This window comes from Megalops cyprinoides, chromosome 18 (genome assembly GCF_013368585.1).
Source record: "Megalops cyprinoides isolate fMegCyp1 chromosome 18, fMegCyp1.pri, whole genome shotgun sequence".
NCBI lineage: Eukaryota > Metazoa > Chordata > Actinopteri > Elopiformes > Megalopidae > Megalops > Megalops cyprinoides.
Genome location: NC_050600.1, coordinates 20,041,405 through 20,058,036, shown reverse-complemented (window position 1 = coordinate 20,058,036; position 16,632 = coordinate 20,041,405). Strand labels below are relative to the sequence as shown.

Sequence of the window (16,632 nt, the reverse complement as noted above, 5' to 3'; positions counted from 1 at the left end):
AAACAACAAAAAAAAAAAAAAAAAACACATCACTGGGAGTCCGGAACCACTGCTGCCAACGCAGCGCTGGAACGCTCATGCCCCTCTCAGAGTTATTTCCAATCCGTTCGCACCTCCAGCCGCCAAAAAACAACAGAAAGCCTTTCAGTGATATAACAGAGCAAATAATTAACAGCTCCTCTCCGATGTGTGCTGTCAGCCTCGTCTCTGGAATGCGCCAAAAAAAAAAAAAGTCCAGGCGCTCCACAGCAACACAATTCGTCCAGAAATCCTTAATCCTGCTTTCTTGATAACGGCTGGGCAGCTGGAGTGAGAAGTCCCTCTTCCATGATTGTCCATACATTTGCGGGAGGAAGGGGGGGGGCAACCGAAAGCCGGTCGTTGCTATCATATCTCTGTGTGTAAGTGCCCTTTGAGGTGAGCGCGCTGGCGTGCTCGTTTTTATCCGTCGGAATCGTCTTTGCACACGCAGCCGCATTCCTCGTGGTGTTCCAGGGCCACATCTGTCAGGGATTTCTGCAGCCCTCGTCCTGCACGACTGTATCTTAGCAGGAGGACCTGCGAGGAACAACATCGTAAAAATGATTTAGGCCTCTCCCCCGATTATTTGTTTGCGTGGCAGGGCCCTCTTATCCAGGGCGACTCACATAGCTCACATTTTTACAAATGATCCATTTATGCAGGGGGATGTTTGCTGAAGCATTTAAGGTCAAGCACCTGGCTCAGGGGTGTAATGGCTGCGCCTCACCTGGGAATCAAACCTGCAGCCCTTGGGCTGTGAGCCCAGCTCCCAATTATGCCTCGCTACCACCCTGTTCTAAAAGTGGCGTGTGCAGCCATCTCCACCACAGAATTACCGAAACGCGGCCTCTTACCTCGTGGTATTTTTTGGCCACTTTGGTGGGCGTGCACTGGCAGTTGTAGCAGCGGTGGCAGCAGCCGCAGTTCCCTCCGCACCGCTTGACCAGGAGGCAGGTGGGCCAGAAGATGGAGTCCGTGCGCTTGAGCTCCTCTCGGAGGGAGACGGAGAAGTTGCGCGGCGTGCAGCTGTACAGTCTCACCTCCTCTTTCAGCAGGTTCAGATCCGTCCCTCCTGCAGGAGACATGACAGCTTCCTATTTTCTGATCAACTTACTTATGACATTAGACTGCTCTAAATGACACAAAATAAATAGTGCCCCGCTGGGACACTGCTGGGTCACTCTGGATAAGAGTGTCTGCTAAATGCCAATAATGTAATATCAAAAAAAAATCATACAGAAAAAGTGACTTGGGGGAGAGTAAGTCAAGGCGACTAGCAACAGCTTTGATTAAAAAAAAAGGACAATCCACATCTGTTCACAAATTTGGCGCCATGATCAAAGGATTGAGCTCCATTAGCCAGAAGCAGGCTTCTGTTTGGCACAGTTTGCCCCTCTCTCACTCTGACACACTGCAAGCCTTGCCTGTGTGCTTCAGGGCATTTGAATCGCAAGGGAGGCCATGGATGAAATGACGGCAAGCCTACCTCTAGATTTCTTGGAATGGATGAAGGACTTTCCCAGCACATGCCATGTTGGCTTGTACAAGTCCTCCATGTCCAGCTTCCAGCGGTCGGGTTCCAAGTATTTCATAACCTCCTCCACGGTGCTAAAGCCGGATACAGCCTCACTCAACATGTCCGCACTTTGTAGAGACGGCGGCACAACCGCTGGTATTTCAGGTTCAGGAACTTTCTGCACTCAACACACACACACAAAAAACCCACACAAAAAAACAATGCTTTCAATGGGTCCAAATATTGTATCTGAACCAAATGATCTATGAAGCTAAGAGTATACCATGGCTTCCACTGTATGTATAGTTTATATATTTATTTCAGTTTCCACTACATCATTGCCAAACCCCAATGGAGTCCCAATAAAACCACAGTCAGACTTTACCATTTCACTGAACCAAAAAAAAGCTCCGCTGACAGTACAGCAGCTAGTCATTACAGCAGCCTGTTCCATCTCCATTGAACCCACCTGTTTCTGAATATTTCCAGTCATTTTAAGGGAAGTCATTATGATCAGTTGATCTCAATCAAGGAGTATTATCTGATCAGACAAAATAGTACTACAGTGATGTGTGTTGTCACATCACGAATAAATGCAAAGATGCAGGAGACTTGAATATGAGCAAATGAGAACCACAGAAAAGTGATTTTGCGAAAGTATTTGATTTTTTTTTCCCAGCTCGACTGCTGACTTTTTTATTTTTTCTCTACGCCGGAGGCACTGAAGTGTCAGGGGATTTGGGGACAAAGTCAAGCCAGGACAATGGAGAAAAGATAAGAGTGTCTCTCTAGCCGGGGTGCAGCTGTTCTGTCACCTACACTGTCTAGACAGAGACAGATAGCCTGCTAGATCCTTCTCGTGTCAATATTAGAAAGAAGATATGAGTGGGAAAATATTGGAAACTACCTATTGTGGTCACATATATCTGTCCAAACACAGACAATTCCTTCTGCTCGTGGTGGAGCCAGCTGGAGTTTGGCAACAGACCCTGCATGTGAATATTATCATCTTGGTTTTTTGTGTTTTGTCCAGTTTCTGTAACTGTCCCCTGCGTGTGTTTGGCTTGGCAGGAGCACCAGCGGTGGCTATGTGGCAGGCTTCCGTGACTGTCACAACCGCACAACACAATTCTGCAATGCCAGGCGGGGAGTGGTAAGACCTGTCATCTAAAAACAAGACCAGTTTGCACACAGCAGACTATTAGCCTGTCATGTGGGAGACCTTTTTGCGCTTTGTAGTTTTCGGATAGACATTTGACACGAGATAGCAGGCAGCATGCTATGATTTTTTTTTCACTGTTCAAAATGTCTACTTCTTCTCCCTTCTGCTACTGACTCCTAAGGTCATGCATGGCCCGGCCTCTTCCTATATTTTGGAACTTTTAATCCCTTACATCTATAAACATAATCTGAGTTCTATTGTCTCGGGTCATCTCACCATCCAAGACCACAAGTGAGATTTATTGAAAAACAGGTTTTGAATCATTTGGATTGGCAGAGGAGCTGTTATTAGTTTTAAAACTAAGCATAAGCCACATTTACAGTTCTTGTAATATTGCGTGTGTATTTATGATGTCCTTGTATTTATTTATTTAAAATGTTTTGTGCGTCATGTTGGACTGTTGCTCAGTCTGCTTATTAAATAGGCCTCTAGACATATACCACATAGAGTGTTCAATGAGTACTGTAAAATCAGAGTAAAAGTGTGGCAAGAACAAAAACTTGATGTATGCAATTCCTTCAATTAAAATAATGAAGATGGTGGAAATAATGAAATGAAACAAAGGGTCACTTAGGGGCAATGATGATATATTGTATAAACGTCACTTCAGAAGGTTACTTTATGAATTAATTATTTTTGTAGTTAAAACATGCCTCATTACACTGAATTTCAAAGAGAATGGGCGCCGAAAATGGATTGCATTTATTCATGCAATTTGGCTTAATTCCGCTAGGCGTTATCTTTAATACTCAGGGGTTTGAGAATTTAACAGCTTGTGAATGTAGACAGCAGAGGCTATGTGGCCATAGCTTCATCACCCCCCACTGTCAGCGCGCCCTTTAGAAACAGAATAAAGGCAGCTTTGGATCTGTGATGAGACTTTACCTGTCAAATGTTATTGACTCTAGAAATTGCCACTGCAGACTGGGATTGAGGTACCTCTCCAAAAATCTTCACAGATTGCCTTTCACAGAGTATACTGTGACAGCTATTTGATATTTGAATTCCGAATGTAAGTCATAAAGAATAAGGGTAATTTAAAATCACCATCATCTTTATGATTACTATCACATATACTTCAGATCACAATAAAATCCTCAGACCATACTTATTTTTGAAGTAAATGAAATATTTTTGCAGGAAAAGCCACCGTTTTGTACAGCATCATTCGTGAAATTAATATGACAATACTGAAGTATTTCATCTGCATTGACACGATATGATTATATTTGCATCAAAAAGCAAATCTTAACCAACTGCCCCGAGCTTTTCCATAGAGCTTCCTGGTGGAGCAGAGGTAGAATTGGAGGTGAAACAGTACATAAACAGCCTTTTCAAACTTGATTGGAAGGATGTGGCCCAATCCATGTGCTCGTTTGTGTTGAGCTCCAGGTGGGTTTGTCCCACCATGCCAGAGTTGATGTAAATGCGTACCCATGGACATACACATGTCCCAGCTTTAGTCAGAATGGAGGAACGTGACCCTTTACTGGGTGCACATCTTTGCTCAGTTGTCTTTCTCACCTTTCTGTCTCCATATTTAACCCAAACCACATGTGGCAGATGTATGTTTCAATTTTTCCCCTGAGGAGCTTCGTATGTAGTGGACCACATTATGTCCAGCAGGATGTTGCTATGCAGAGACAGGAAAGCAGCAAATCCTTACGCAACAACAATACTCCTCTACAATTATTTAAATGCTGCCCAATCCAGTTCTGCTATTTAGGTTTAGCGCTCCAGTGCTGGGTGAGAGGAACTGTGTCACAGTGCGTATAGCTTGTTTTCCACCAGCCACATTGAACTGTGGGTCAGTGACCCCAGGGTCTGTCTGAAAAATAAACGTTGTTCTCTTACATTACCTTGAGGTGCAGTTAGCTAGTCAGACATCAACCCCTTGCCCACCCAGCCTCTCTCACAGTAGTAGCTAAAAACAAGTTCAACAGCTAGGTATCTCACTGAAAAATAGCACCAGCTAGCAGCTAGTCCCATTGTAAATAATACAAAACCCCAGAATGAAAAGGTTCTCCCTCCTTCTTCAAACAGAGCATTTTTCACCATCTGCCTGGACATGTCCAGTGCTTGCTTTAATCACTTGTATTTGCTGGAGATCTGACTGTTTACTTATCATTATACCAGGCTTTCTCCTCAATCATAAATTCCATAAACACAGCCACTCATACCAATTGCAGTGCAACCATAACCTGGCTACATCAAGTCCTAGGTAGCCAGCTGTACCTGAAGCAATCCACTTTCAGTCCCACCTCATCTACAGCTGACCCTGAGTGGAAACAGCCTTTTCACTGTGGCCAGTTTCCAACAGTAGTTGAGTGCAGCTGATGGAAACTAGCTATGCATCGATTACATGACCGTGTTTATTTACGTGCAGTTGTTTGGACGGGATGTCATCTCATAAACACTGTGTATTTACCGCAGGTACCATAGTAGACCTACAGCAAAGGAGCTGGCCACATCTCAGTGAAGTGAATACTACATAAGAGAATGATTTTGCTATGCACATGTTGCCAAGCAATACTTACATGTAATACATACAATATGAAATAACTGCCCTGTCAGGTTTTGCTTATCACAATACTCACAGAATGTTTTGTTGAAAAAGGATTCATTTCTGAGAATCTGAAGATGAAACATGGGTGTAGTTACTGTAATCCTAAATAGCTAGGGTAGGCTAAGAACTTAACTAAGAAAGTAGCTAAGAAATTTCAAACTCAAACTCCAGACTGGTGAGGTTAAACCTTAATTACAGAACTGGACTGGGTTCTGACACTAACTGCTGAAAAGTGATATGACTGATGTGGCTTTTTAATGCTGTTGTGATGCTCATGAAGTATAGCTATTAAGCTCTTGGTTTGAGCTGCACTATAAACACATTTTCCACGTCGTGGCACTCGCTATAGCAGTCATTAAGGGACTTGCCCAGGCACACGGTGAATTATCCTCTGTTAGTTAAGTTCCCAAAAAATGTAACATCTACTCTTTTGGCTCTGAACTCCTGAACTCAATCAGTTTAATTCATCTCTACGTACACACATGAAAATGATTCCGTGACCCAGCAGGCTTAAACATACAGAACGCTTATTTTCCTCCGCTAATGCAAACCCATTAAGTCTTCTCAACTTTAAAGACAAACATCTGATCCTGAGTGTAAACCGAAGGGGAAATAAATAAACATCCATTACATGTAATACAAGCAGGCCTGTCACTTTTAGAAAAATCTACACGCCTCACAGAGGTTGAGCAAGAATCAGCCTTCTAAGGGTTACTGTTATTTTTATTTGGTTTGTTATTATAGAATGAAAATTTGCAATAAAATTCTTTTATACATAAGATACAATGTGGGGAGAAAACTGTAATATGTAAAAATGTTTTACATGCGTTGATGTGAGGACATGGTAAGTTGACGCTACAAAGATATTGTACGGCAACTGAGACATATAATAACAGCAAACAGCTCGATTTAGTGAATTTAAATGAATACAGATAAATGAATATTTAGAGGTTTGTGTGTTTTGATTGAAATGGGATATTCCTTAGATCGAGGAGATTAACTGAAAATCCAAAATGCCATCATTGCTTTAAACTCACTGACATACGCAACTGTTGATCCCTGTTGCTTGTCGGTTCGGCTCTTGATTGAATTTGTACAGAGCAGGAAGTGTATTAAGCTAATGAAAGGAGAACAAGCGCTCATCCATTAGCCTTCATTGGGGAAATAACCAATTAAATCCTTTCAAAATGTTGCACTGATGACACAAAATTTTCCTGGGATGACCACCGATTTCATTTAGGCTGAAGTAACAAGTAATCAAGGAAAATTAAGCTGCCCTTAATGCCTTTTGACATAGTGTAAGGAGCCATGGAAGGTTTTGTTGGTTTGTTACTAACTAAGCATGGCCAAAAGCAAACAGGAAAATGAGTTTAGTAGCCAGAAACTATATGAGGCCTGACCCTTGGTTCCTCCACCTCCACCTACATCTGCAGAGTAATTATATTTACTCCCACTCCCTCACCGCCCTCCTTGCTGCCCTGCTGTTCTGCCAGCATTTTCACTGGTTACATTCTCTCATTACTCATTTTCATAATGACATGATTTGCATGTGGTTGTCAAACACTTTAATGGAAGTCTGCCAACCTGCTGTTTCCCAGTGTGTGATGTACTTTTTTTTTTTTTTTGCCTGTGTCGTGAGCTGTGTGGTCTGTTCTGCTGTCAGCTGCTCAGACAATGCAGGCGAAAGCCCTACTTTCTTCTTTAGCACAATCAAATTTCATGTTTATATTTCATCTCGTCCGTGTCTTATCAAAATCAGTGGAAAAGGTAGAAAATGTCTTCTTAACATTTGTTTCATTACAATAGCACATTTTCATATCTGAAGAATAACAAACAAGAACAGGCATTAGTCATCCCTCTAGGGCTACACTGGTGGATGTCATTTTGTGTGCCTTGTCAACATCCAGTGGTATTGTTGCTACCTTGGCGGAGCCACTCAGCTAGTACGTATTAGGGCTACCATTAGGGCTGGTTGTTTGCAGGCAAAAAGTAAGATATTGCAAGGATTGCATTTTGTAATCTGTGAAAGAAATGTATAAGAAATCAACAAAAAAGTGGCAAAGCATGCAACTCTTCATAAGTAGCAGTTCATAATATTTTCACCAACACACTTAGTGTCCCGGTCACATCTTGCAAGCTGTAAACATTCCTCTAATCTATGTGTGACCTTCTCTTGCCTAGCAACCCTAAAAATATTTGGCCCCCTAACTGAGGGTTAACAAGGTTATGTTCTTTTCACCCCCCTCCACCTCCAACTTTTACCCTCTGCATTTCTTATACCATGGGTTATATTAATATACATTAAATATGACCTACAAGGTATTAAATTCAACTGGAATATCTCCTTCTGTTGTCCAGTTCCTAAACTGACGGATGATTCCTAATGTTTCTATGGCCTGTTTCTGTGTGTTACTGCTGTCAGACTATCCAAGCTCACAGAGACATGCAGACCAATATACCAGGCAGGAACAATGACAGTCCCCAAAGTGAGTAATCCAGTTACTTTTGCTGTTTTATATATTATTATTCTTTTTACATGCCACTACCATGAATTATTCACATTAATTAATTAATATTACAATTATCCATTGTTGGAAAATGGCACTGATTTCAAGCCAGCACCATCTAGTTATCACTATCCTAGTTATCATAGGTAGCAGCCTCAAATAGTGGTGAGGAATGGGACAATCCACAGGTGGCTGGTTTGATTACCAGGAGGGCTTCTGCTATGGCACCCTTGAGCACAGCACTTAACCTGAATAGCTTCAGTAAATATCAAGCTGTATAAGTGGATGATACGTATGCTGTGTAAGTTGCTCTGGATAAAAGTGTCTGCTAAGCAAATGTGCAATGTTTTTATGTCCCTGATTGAATAAACATATAGAAACCTGCTGTCAGTACTGGTAACAAGCCTTCGGCCTCAAATGTTTTAGATGCTGTTTCGTTTTTGATCCACAACAATGAAAACCAGCTTTCACTTTCTGAACAGTGTTGAGATGTATGCAGTAATAAACATGAAAGAAAATGCTTGCAGGAGTTAAGCACCATATTTCTACAAAATAGACAATTTTGGTAAATTACCATATTGTCACGATATATTTAACACAAGACAGTACCATACGTATGAAATTGAGCCATCTACAACTGGACATTCTTGTGTTCAGAGCAGTGTTTAAAGAGTATTACAACGTCAAATATTGTTCCACCCGGCCCTTTGGTTACCAGTTCAAAAGTAAGAAAGGATAACCACCCAGTTCTTTGATTGATAGCAATGTACAACATGTTTTATCTCTCTTTATGTACATGGGAACTGCCATCTGCACTCTACAAACTACACCACCCATGAGGCAATGCGGCTGACAAAATGTACCAATTAGATGAGTACTCTGGGGAAAAAAAATAAATAAATAACAGCACTGAGTCACAGTAAAATAGCTCCTCTGTGTAGCTCTGTTGAAGAATGCTAGCCTAAGCTCTAAATGGTAGACACACAAAGTCTTCCAGCAAAAGTTTTATTTTGGGAATAATAAATGCCAGAAATGCATTATCACTATGATTACTGCTTTCTAGCAGCAGTAATTAGCCAGACCTTGAAACCCTGAAGCCCTGAAACCTGCCTCTTCTCATGGTATTACTGCATTTGTTAATGGCTCAAATACTCTTTGAAGACATTGCTGAAGGTTAGCTGAGGAATTAGCCTACATGTTGCTCAACTGCACTTGTGGTATCCCAAGTAGAAGTCTCTATAGCTCTATAGTACACTTCACAAAAGTGCAGAATTCCAATCTATTGATTGCTGAATTTGATGGCAGACATTAGTGAATGCACAAAAGTCGTACTTGGTCCGTGTTTCATAGGGATAAGGGAATAATAATACAGTGCTTCTCTTGAAAAATACTTTTTTTTTTTTAGCTTTTTTCAATTGAGTGCAATATAATGGTTTTATTTTATCTCGTGCTCCGCTACTACACAGGCATGCTGAAGGATGGCATTGTAAAGGGGCCCGCTCCTGTATAAATAACCCATTGTGCATTTACTGACCGAGCTGTAATTGAGGTTCAGTGAAAGGCTCGACACAGCGCTGCCAGCTCTTTGACACAGAGATCCCCACGTCGCGCTGCCAGAAACTACAATTACACCTCCCCGGATCCCTCTCCGGTGAAAGGGCACCGGCCCTTTCCCCCTGTCGTCATGTTCGCCCTCGCTCACTCGTCCGCTGCTGCGCGGCGGGGCGAGCGCCGGAGCACAATGGCTCTCAGTGCAGAGCGGCACCGGGGCCCGCCTTCAGCGGTCCCTTCTGAAAGGGTCGCCGAGGGTCGGCGTTTGAAAGACGATTTTTTACCCCAGCCTTTATGAAGTCAATCTTTCTTCTGTGCGCCTTGTGTTTTTACAACCTTCTGTCTGGCCCGAGTGTTTCCAAAATCTCTTCCTAAAAATTACAGCTGGGGTTACTTTTTCCTTTCATGGAAGCGGTAAAGAGGAATTACCACTGTTTAAATATAAACTAACTGCTGCCCCATAGGTCCAGGGTTCCAGTAGCTCTGGTTTACCGCAGGGAAACAGAGGGCCGCTGTTTACACGGGGGTTCCAGAATTAAGGACTGCACACAAAAACCCAGGCGGGCCTGGAACAATCTGGCTTCTCTCTTCTGAATTCCCTTTGTAAATGCTGGCACACTGCCTTAATAAGAATGACAGACTGGCTTGCCCCACTGATTACATTCACAGCATGCACATACATGTATTTTATATATAAATATGGCGAAACTTCCTTGCATACACAGGTCTGTGGTGACTCTCTATTGAAAACCACTTGACTGTTAAAATGTAGCCTGGGGCAAAATCAAATAACACGAGGCCTGATTGTGACAAAATCCTTGTTTGTTATAGAAACAGCACTTCTGAATTTACTGGTAGTAGATTATTTTACCAGTCCTTTTGTGCAAGCAAACAGCTACAGCAATTACAAGCCCTTACTCAAACCTTTCACAAAGGCAGGCTAAAAACACTACAGCACTGCCAAACGAACTGGAAAACATCCTTGAAACCTAAGATGACAGTGTTAATATTGGGTCATGAACCCATGAAAAGTGACCTTTTTTATGTCTCCTGAGAGTTGCAACAATAACTGTCAACCTTCAGTACAGTGTAGGCCTCTGCTTTATGGTCCGATGTTTTTCTACAATTGCGATGTGAATGTCCTTTTCGCTTCAGGTCAACAACACTGTCATCATTTTCATTTGTAAATGCCTTCTTGTGCACGTGAGGTTGGAGACTGAACACAGTGACCGTCCGATGTACTGTGAAGAGCATGACCCCATTGTTCCAATAATGTACGAACAAAGTTGTCAGAGAGTTAACAAAATACAGAAAACATTGAACTATTACACTGCAAAGTATGCCAATGTATTTGTATAGTCTTTATCACAAATATTGTTAGGGTCAAGAAAAAATATTGTTTGAGAGAAACAAAGTACTAAAAAAAAAGAAAGAAAAGAAATGGAACAGATGTTCACGTAGCCTTTCGTTGGGCTGCTTATTTGAAACACAATGCCTTGGGGCAACTGATTAGTTCCACAGGTCTTTGGCTCCTTGTCCATACATACAACAAATGCTAATGTCTGCTATTGAGCACAGTAGCAGACACCAGGAAACACAGGAAGGGTACAGTACAGTTGATGTGCTGGTTTATAATGATCAAGCTACTGCATAGTCTGCGTTAACCACAAAAGCCTTGACAAAGAGTTACAATCAGGAAGCAAGCATAAACTGTAAAGTGTGTGTCTAATGGCCGTATGTCAGAGCTGTAGCAAATTATATGTTCCACAGACATCCTCCTCCACAACGGCTAAAAATAGCGTTCAGGATCCAGCTCCATTTCTTTTGATGTGTACACTGGAGACTCTTACCAAAACGCACCTCCTTTCAGTAAAGCAGCAGAACATTTCATAAAGAAAACACATAGTAAAATAAATATTACGCAGCACAGATAAATGCGTCAATTGAGAACCAAAAGCTACCTTCTGTTTGGAGTGACTGTTGAAAATGGCCACACCCTATCTCACATGGGACTTTTTCATGGATCTCCGACACCAGCATGTTTGGATACATTTTTCAAAAAAAAAAAATGAGCCCATAAACCATCCAGTGAAAGTGCTGACCTTGATGACAGTGTGAGATTGATGTTTTTATATTTCTACAGCTACATAGGGACAAGAGGTGAGGAAAGTCTGCACAAAAACCATACTTACGTACAGTGTCTCGTCGTTTTAACTACTTTTAATTGTACTCCTCTTTATACTTCAACTTTATATCATGATTAGAGGTAGACCAATATATCGGTCAGCTAACATTATCAGCTGTTATCTGCCATTTGTGAGGTTTCTGTCATCAACAAAGGCTAAGATGATAGGTGATGTTATTTTCTGCTTTTCTGCCCTTGTGTCATGTGTCACCCTTGATATCTGCAGTCACTCAGGTCGCTGCTGTGGAACATTAGTGACAGGTTGACGCTTGAAGTCATGGGATATGATAGCATGTACAATTTGATTCAGAGAAAACCTGATAACTTTTTAGCAGATATTATTGTTTCATCTTAGCCAGGCATGCGCATTGTTAGCAACATGTAGATGAATCTAGTATGAAATGACATTCATACTAGATTCATGACAATCTGACTTTCTGTTTTCTGAGCTAGATACTGTTAGCTTCTGCAGCTATTCTACAAATAAATACCCATCTTTTTATGTAGCTTAATGCTTTTTCATATTGGCTTGCACTAGTGAGATGGCTAGGAAAGCCATTTTAAATGACTTAATGTCCAAACATTCTCGTGCTATTTTAGATTTAGTACGTCAGCACTATTTGGTTTTGTAGTCAGACCATTACATTGCGTTGTACACATGCTCTATGTGACAAACCTGATGTTAGCTTATAATTTAAAAGTTTATCATTTCCTTTATGTTCACCCATAACCTTAGGTGACACTTTGTATGATGAGCATAAATTCCAAAGCCCAAACTAAGGCATCCATTGCATTCCCAACAAATGCCTCTGTAGAGGCTTTGATTTTCTGCTACCTTACTAAATTGGGGATTGGTCAAAGTTGATGTTAATCCATCGTTAAAAGCAAACATCTAAGATAAATCCCCGTAAATGTTCCCCTTGGCTCGCTCATTGTATTTACAGCAGCGTATTTTTAGCACCCTGTCTGTCAGCCAGTGTTATCTAATAACATCTCCTAAGATATCTTGCAATGTTTATCAGATAAAGAAATGCAGCTGTTAACAAGTGTACTGATACTTTCTATTTATTCTCAAGTATTTTTAGAGTTTGAAATGTTTGTGACAACTTTATAAGTGCACCACAAATCTTCTGTGCCTGTGACCAATTAATCCACTACGTTCAATAAATTTGATCATGGGAGTTCAACTATTTTGTGTAATTCTATTTTTTTATTATTAAATTGTTAATCAATACATTAGATGGACATCAGCATTATGTCAGTTATCAGGCCTCTTGCTCCCTACATATCGCCACTGGTGCTATAAATCACTGTGTCTGTCAGCCTCTAATTATGAAACAGCAATGCAATTTTGCACTAACACCTGCAGCAGCCACTTGCCAAGATCGGAACATTGAAGGAGCTTGAAATTCAAAGTGTATCATCTATACATCATCTATATTGTCCATTTTGTGAGGCAAAAGGGTGTTATCTTTGCATGCACATGGGTGCAGATTCGTTATTCCTATAAATAGCTGGCTCTCCAAAATGCAAGTGAGACGTCTTCTGTCAACCAGCCTGGCGACCGTAGGATGCCCAATGTTGTACATGCACTCACCAGTGCATTGCCTGGGAGAGCGATCAGATGGTACTCAAAAATAAAGGACAATTGTGAAAGATTGGCCAAAATGGCATTGCTAATATTCACCTGAAGATGTGAAAACAAGTCTTCTCTCCGGCGTATCATTATACTTTTGACACTGCACTTTTCTGTAGCCTACAATCGGGCAAAACAAAATAAAATGGAACAGAACAAAACAAAAAACCTCTCTGACTCCTTTTAAAAATTTTACCGTTTTTTTTTTTTTAACTCCCCTTGAATTGGCTTTCATTGTGCCAGTTTTCTCCAGTTTGCACAACTGTCTATCACAGCAGCCAGTGTTGAATTCAAGTACAGGGCAATGAATAAAATACTTGACAAACAAAAAAAAAAAAAAATCATTTCCTCTTTGAAGGTGTTACATTCCTTTCAGTAGCGTGCACCAGCAGCACATTGCGTAACCTGTGTTCCTTCCACATTTCATTCTGAATAAATACATTTTATTAATTACAGCAAGTCGGAGTTACAACAGGTATCGAGTGTCAAGGTGCAACACAGCCACATGAAGTAAGCTTTTGTTTGGCTGCAGCACTGAGGCTCATTCACAGAGGAGGCAAGGTTCGGGCACGCATGCACACTATGTAAACAACCCAGAGGAAGAACAACAAAACTTAATGAAAGCATTACACATCAAAGGGAAACGCATCTATTAAATCATATCTGAGGGATAACCTGAAATTTGTCAAACAATATTTGTCCGGATATAAGTGAGCGGGAAAGGTGAATTATTGTGGCTGCTGAAAGCACCAGAGAGAGCCACCATTAATACTGCACGGTTCACACTGACAAAAAAAGACAAAAAAAAAATCATTAAAGGAAAATCCTTGGGGGAGTTACCGTAAACTGAATGCCTTTGGTTTGGCAAACATTTATCGGCACACCTTTAACAACATACATTCCCATAGTTAGTTCTACTGCGCACACTGCAGGGTTTGCCTTGCACGCTTCTCTCCTGTTTTAAAAGAGAGGAACCAAAGACTCAACACAGCACCAGGGAAGAGTGAATGTAACAGGATAAGGTGGCGGCAAAGATACTCTGGTAGTGAAAAAGATATCATACTCTATATAGTTTACGTTGAAAATTCTACCCCTGCTGTCAGTAAGTGGAAAGTTCCATTAAAGGCACTCCTCCAATTCAGTGATGAAAACAGCTACTCAAACTACAGATGATCTGTTTACTGGACAGATATTCAGCTTTGTGTGCTTTGAAATGTTCTGTCTCTGCCATTGTTGAAATAAGTGTTCTGACTTGCACTGGACAGGAGTGGAATCTTCCATTACCTTCTGAACCTACTAGAAACAGAAGTTCAGTGAATGGAAGGAACACACAGCTGACAGACTCCATGGTCTTACTCTAACTCCGGGAACACAGAGCCTCACCTGACTGATAAAAAGAACAAATACTTGATTTCCATGTTCAAAACACATTCTGCTTGGAGTGCGTAATATTAAAAAATAATTTTAAATGATAAATAAACAATAAAACATTAAAAATTAATTAATAATGTCTCTGCCTTCTTTAATATAAAAGTTTATGGTTTGCTGGGTCATAACGAAGATTCAATAAGCAGCATAGCAAAATAGAGAATATCCGTGGCAAACTTCCCTAGATGCTGACAGCACCAGATCCTCCTATTACCTCTTAAGAGACTGAAAAACGGGACAGTTGGAACATGCAGTCTCCTGACTGACAGTCTCTGGTGATATACTGAACTGAGAGAACCATTATGATGTCATGTCTGGAACATTTACCTTACAGGTCAAGAGACCAAAGTTTAAATACCTAGGTTGAGAAATCTACATGATTACTTAATTATTATGGTTTCCTATGCAGAGATGGAGGGGTAATTCAACCCTGGAGAAATGTGCTCTGGCTAACATTGATCTGTTCAGGACCCCAGTTGTATGGGTTAAATATAAAATGGCTGATGAGGCCTGATTATATGTGGATTGTGATGAGATGAGAACCTTAATTGCCACCATTCCATGGAGGCTATGCAAAGGACTATTTTAAATACAGTATCCATTGCATAACACGGCTTGGTATTCAAACAACATATGGCTTGCTGCAAGAACTAATTACAGCACTCGAAGGAACTTGAGCACGCTTCCATTATTTATGAGTGTATTACAATGTTGTTCCAAGGATGATAAACATGTATTCAAATTAATGGAAAAATGCCACGTTTTTGCTGTTCAAAGCTACAGAATGGAGAACATTAACAACTGACGTTTTTACTGGACTGGGGACTGCACATTCAAATTCATGTGTTGCAGTATTGTGTGTTGGCATGGGTGTTTCACAGAGTTTCACTGCTAAGAACAAGGGAAAGGGGAGATGGGAGGGGCTCGAAGGGGTCAAATATACCGTAAGCATTATCCATAGGGAAATGTTTTTGGAAATTCTGTAAAATCAAAATGGATCTTTTTTTTAAAAATGTTATAAAGAATGAGCCATTAAAGTCTGCTGCAACTTTGTTATCATTATCCCTATTACCTGTACTCTCAGAGACGCTTTGAACTAACGGATATTTACTTCAGCAGATGTTACAGCTGTTGGCCATTTGGTAATTTAAACTGGGTTAAAAACAATTCTGAACAACTTCCCTTTCGTCCACCTGCCTGGTTTGCTGTCAAGATTCAAAGCCATTATGTGCCCTGAAACCCCAGTACAAGTCAAATTGTTTTACAAAAAGAGCATGTGGTGTGGATATATTCAATGTCATAAACCACAGCCAATTACACCAACTTCGTACCACAATGTTGTTTCATATTAAGATACCAAAGTGGAAACAGTTAATGGGAAATGGGTCCCAAACATGCATAAAAATGTTGTATGAGAAGCATATTGTTCTCCAAAAAAGAGAAAATCATATATAAATAAATCGTTAGATGGCTCTCAAGTACCACAGTGCTGTGGAAATAGACCATTAAATCAAATGCAGACGCCATAATCAAAAAGTCTGAGCCACCAAAGAGACGGATGGGGAAGTAGAGTAGACTGATTTTAGGAGACTGAGAGAGGCTCAGACATGGAGACACGGGCACAGCAGCATCCCTGGCCCTCATCCTCCTCAGCCCTCTGGGGTCGCATTGGGACTTTGGAGCCTGCCTTAATGTCACAGTGTGAAGTCATTAAAAAGTATTTAATCAGAGTCAATAAAACTAGCAAGGCACATGGCAAGTATGGTACATAACTTCTTAGGCAGCTGGTGGTCACAAAACAACACAGACAATGTCAACAGTGCTTAATTACATTAACTTTGCTCATCACAATTGTATTTTCCTAAGTAAACTCCTAAAACTCTAAAGCTAATGTTATTAAATTATTATTGTTATTATTCAGTTATGAAAGATAAATACTGTTGGTCCATTTGTAAATGAAGATAGAAACTGCATATGCATACCTTGCATTATCTATGTAG

General features: G+C 40.8%; 1 protein-coding gene across 1 annotated transcript in view; it reads right to left on the bottom strand.

Annotated features, from left to right (window-relative positions):
- Positions 1-367: 367 nt before the first annotated feature.
- The window catches only part of pdgfc (platelet derived growth factor c), a 53,200-nt gene continuing 36,935 nt past the window's right edge, over positions 368-16,632 (bottom strand). The window contains exons 4-6 of the mRNA XM_036551944.1: positions 1,508-1,715; positions 876-1,093; positions 368-558 (exon numbers count right to left, since the gene is read on the bottom strand). Coding sequence (XP_036407837.1) covers positions 442-558; positions 876-1,093; positions 1,508-1,715 — 543 coding nt within the window. The 3' untranslated portion in view covers positions 368-441. The remainder of the gene's footprint in view (positions 559-875; positions 1,094-1,507; positions 1,716-16,632) is intronic.